This window comes from Larimichthys crocea, chromosome XIII (genome assembly GCF_000972845.2).
Source record: "Larimichthys crocea isolate SSNF chromosome XIII, L_crocea_2.0, whole genome shotgun sequence".
Lineage (NCBI taxonomy): Eukaryota > Metazoa > Chordata > Actinopteri > Sciaenidae > Larimichthys > Larimichthys crocea.
The window spans coordinates 37419344-37424184 of NC_040023.1; the positions used below are offsets into that span (position 1 = coordinate 37419344).

The 4841-nt window shown below is 40.2% G+C and overlaps 1 protein-coding gene across 1 annotated transcript; it reads left to right on the forward strand.

Annotated features, from left to right (window-relative positions):
• Positions 1-2713: 2713 nt before the first annotated feature.
• LOC113747449 (integumentary mucin C.1-like) lies at positions 2714-4154 on the forward strand. Its single transcript, XM_027287273.1, has 4 exons — positions 2714-3093; positions 3278-3342; positions 3508-3695; positions 3835-4154. Exons 1-4 carry the CDS (start codon positions 2899-2901, stop codon positions 4107-4109), a joined length of 723 nt encoding a protein of 240 aa, XP_027143074.1. The 5' UTR covers positions 2714-2898; the 3' UTR covers positions 4110-4154.
• The last annotated feature ends 687 nt before the right edge of the window (positions 4155-4841 follow it).

Here is a 4841-nt window from a genome sequence, read left to right on the forward strand (position 1 = left end):
TGATGGTCAATGGTGTCAAATGCAGCACAAGATCTAACAGGACAAGTACAGAGAGAGTCCTTTGTCTGATGCCATTAGGAGGTCATTTGTAACTTTGACTAATGCGGTCTCTGTGCTATGATGCACTCTAAATCCTGACTGGAAATCCTCAAATAGACTATGTTTATGGAGAAAGTCACACAAGCACTGATAGCTACAGCTTTCTCAAGTATCTAGACAAGAAGGGAAGGTTTGATATCGGTCTGTAGTTGGCTAAGACCTCTGGGTCTAGGTGGGCTTTTTAAGAAGAGGTTTAATTACAGCTACCTTAAAGGACTGTGGTACATATCCTGATAATAAAGACAGATTAATCATATCCAATAACGAATTGCTAACTACAGTAAAACATCCTGAGCAACCTGGTTGGGATGGAGTCTAAGAGACAGGATGACGGCTTAGCTGCAGAAATGATAAAGTTATTTGATGAAGGTCGATGGGGGAAAAAACAGTCTAAGTACATATCAGGTTTTACAGCTGTTTCCAAACTTGCTGTATCAGAATGCATCAATGCCTGTTGAGGGCAAGAGGTGATGGATTTTGTCTCTAATAGTTATAATTATCATTAAAGAAGCTCATGAAGTCATTGCTACTTAGACCTAAAGGAATAGATGGTTCAGTAGAGCTGTGATTCTCTGTTAGCCTGGCTACAGTGCTGAAGAGAAACCTGTGGTTGTTCTTATTCTCCTCAATTAAAAGAAGAGTAAGGCTGCTCTGGCTTACGGAGAGCCTTCCTGTATGTTTGAGATTATCTTGCCAGGCTAGATGAAATTCTTCCAGTTTAGTGGCACGCCATTTGCGTTCAAGATTTACGTGCCTCTTGCTTAATTTACGAGTCTGCTGGCTATACCATGGTGCTAGCCTTCTTTGTTTAATTATCTTCTTTTTCAGAGGTCCAATAGAGTCTAGAGTTGTCCGTAATGAGCCTGTAATACTATCAACAAGATGGTCTATTTGTGGGGTGGCTAAAGGAAGTAGACAAGTCCTCTGTTACAGTTAGACATGGCATTTGATTCAATGCTGAAGGAACACTTCCTTAAATTTGGCTACACACTATCAGATAAACATCTGCTGTAGAAGCTCTACACAAAGGCTTCTAGTCCGGTAGTATGAAACTCAAAGGTTATTAAAAAATGGTCAGACAGAAGAGATTTCGTGGGAGACTATTATATTATCAATTCAATGCAATATGAAAAAACAAGATCAAGAGTGTGGTTCAGACAATGAGTCGGTTTTTACACTTGACAAAAGCCAATTGAGTCTAATAGAGAGATAAACGCAGTACTAAGACTATCATTGGGGTTGTCCACATGAATGTTAAAATCACCTACAATAATTACTTTATCTGTTTTAAGGATCAAGCCTGATGCAAATTCTGCAAATTCAGATAAAAATTCAGAATAAGGACCTGGAGCTCGATATCTGTAACAATAAAATTGGCTGCAAAGTTTTCCAGGTTGGGTGATGAGGCTAAGGACAGACTTTCAAATGAATTATAATTTAGTTTAGGTTTGGGATTATTAATAGACTTGAGTCAAAATGGCTCCAACTCCACCACCTCGACCAGTACTTCGAGGAACATGAGTATTATAATGACTCGGAGGAGTGGATTCATTTAAGCTAACATATTCATCCCTGCAGCCAGGTTTCAGTGAGGCAAAACAATCAATATCATTCGATATTAATTCATTGACTAAGACAGCTTTAGATGACAAAGACCTGAATTCAATAGTCCACATTTATTCTCTTATTTTGGACTGTTGGAGATGTTGATTTAATTTGTATTAATTTTTATGATGAACTCCTCTTCTGTTTGTTTTATCTTTAAATAAGTAGGTGGACGGGGGACAGACACAGTCTCTATACTAAAGGACTGGTGGGCAACTGCTCAATGGAGGCGCAGAGAAGCGTGTAAGACTGCAGCTCTGCTTCCTGGTCTCAACTCTGGGTTGTCGACATGATTTTTGGTCAGCTAATAAACTTGGCCATATTTCGTCAGATTGAGAGCTGTCCACCAAGTGGGATGGAGCCGTCCCCAATCAGCCAGGTTTTCCCCAGAGGGGTCCAATTGTCTATGAAGCCCACATCGTTTGCTGGACACCACCTCGAACCAGCGGTGAATGACGACATGCGGCCTAAACATGTCATCACTGGTCACATTGGGGGAGGGAACCAGAGAAAACGACGAGTCCGACATCGTTTTGGCGTATTCACACACCGATGAAACATTAATTTAGTGACCTCCGATTGGCGTAACCGGGTGTCATTACCGCCGAGCGTGAATAACAATCTTACTGTATTTACGCTTATCCTTAGCCAGCAGTTTCAAAAAAGACTCGATGTCGCCCGCTACTGGCCCCCGGGATGCATTTAACCATGGCCCCCGTGTCGCTAACTTCACGTTTCGGACTATGGAGCGCCAATGGACCAGAGTTGGTTTCTCAGCGGGTGTGTCGCGGGCGGGGAAAATCTGTTTGAAACGTGGAGCGGTTGGTGGTGTACCGTGGGCTTCAGTTGGGGCATGCCCTTCGGACAGTCACCCAGCCTCCCGGCTGCTCGGGAACTACCGGGGGACGGCTAACTGAAGCTACCTGTGGCTGTACCGCACCGGCTACAGGGGACTGGCTAACTACTGAGCTACTGACTGTTCGGTGGTGCGGTACAGGTCCAACAACAACTACTGCTGCAACAACAACTTTGGCAACAACAACTACTGCTGCAACAACAGGTCCTCCAACAACGGCTGAGTTTACAACAACTGCTGTAACAACAATATTTGTTGCAAAAACAACAACTGCAGTACCAACAACGGCTGAAGTTATAACAACTGCTGCAGGCACAACAACAACAGTTTCTACAACAATGACTGCTTCAACAACAAAAACTGCAGCATCACCAACAGCTGTCACAACAACTACTGCCACATCAACAACAGCTGCTGCAACAGAACATGAATATACTGTGGCAGCAGATATGCCTAAAGAACCTTTTACAGAAGACCTTAAAGATCGCAATAGCACTGCATTCAAAGAGCTTGAAAAACGAGTTTTACAGACGGTGAGTGATTATTCAAACTGAATCAAGCTGTGCATGAATGAATGGATGGAGTTTTGTTTTTTCAAACTCAGAAGTGTATTTGCTAATTCATCACAACTTATTTCAGTTCAAATCTTAATTTGTTTTTAATTTCCCTCAAAGTTTTTTAATTATGTTTTTTGTTTGTTTGTTTGTTTTTTTGCAGTGTTCTGTCATATACAAAGAAAGATTTGGTGATCGGTTTGACCACTGCCGTGTGAAAAGTTTCAGGTAAAGAACATTTTTCTAACAGTTGTTAACTGATTTTGTATGCAAGATTAAGACTTCAAAATTGGAATCTTCTGATGTTGATGGTTTCATGTGTCAATCATATGACACCCAGTAAAAAAGTTGTCTCATTCTTTCACACTTGTCCTGTTTGCTTTTATGATACAGTCGTGCTCAAGGTACAAATTCACGAGCGGATGGAACTCAAGCAAACATTGGGATTGTGTTCAAACCAAGTACTCCACTTGCAGAACTCCCACAGAACAGTGTTGTTGTTCAAACTTTAGTAGAAGCTGTAAACAATTCTAACAATAGCTTCAGCGTGACCATAAGTCCCTCTTCTGTTCAAGTGTTAGGTAAGTAAACACAGCACAATGATGTTTTACTCTAATCAGTCCTTACACGTCTGTGACTAATAAAAACCGATGCTAAAAATCCTTTTGGTTTGGATGCAAATACTTAATTCAATTATTCCTTTCAAAAATGTTTTAATAGCAAGTCCAATTCCAACAACTACTACACCTGCAACTACTGCGTCTGCAACTACCACACCTGCAACTACCACACCTATGACTTCCACATCTACAACTACCACAACTACCACTACCACAACTACCACTGTAGCAACTGTAAACAAAACAGTGATTTTCAGATCTCGTCTAGACACATATACCAGTGACTTGGAAAATGCTTCATCTCCAGCCTTTAAAAATCGAGCTTCAAATATAAAGGCACAGGTAAGTCTCAGGTTCTGTAGGTACATCTACTGAATTATTTACCTGAGAGCCCAAGTTCCTATGCCAATCAGATCTTTACCAGGCATGATAATCCTGGTATCCTTTGGGTACAGTACGAGGAAATAAAACATTATTTTCAATTTTGTTCAACAAATTTGAAAGTACAGTTTGTTTTCTGTTTATGCAGCTTAGGTAATTTGTTGTCTTATTGTGTTACAGTTTAAGAATAGTTGCTCAGTTGGTAGAGAAGCTGCCCCAAAAGGTGAAAAGGCCAAAAAAGTAATCTTTAAAGAAAAAAAAAAGAATAGTGGCCTCTGCTCACTGCATTCTGCCTAGTACTGTTGTCATGGGAACTGTCAAGCCAGCAATAGGATCAGCACTGATTTCCTTTTGAACTGAGTCACTAGTATGAAAAAAGGACACTGTGGTTTATATATTAATCCAAGATTCCTGAATGTCTACAGTTTTTTTTGCATGACTTTGTATGATCTTAATTTAACCTTGCACAGATTTGACAAATTAATCACAGTTGATCAGGTGCAGTATGTCTGTTGAACTGAACAGTGTCTGTGTGGAAACATCCAGGAACCTGAGCCAGACAGAATGACACAGACAACTTTAAGCAACTGCTCTACTGAGTCATCAATAGAATAATAAGTACTAATATTATGAAGTCAGAAAATAATTACACTATTGTACTATTAATGCCTTAGTTTTATTTAAAATAAATATCATCATCATCACAAAAATATAAGCCAAAGCAAA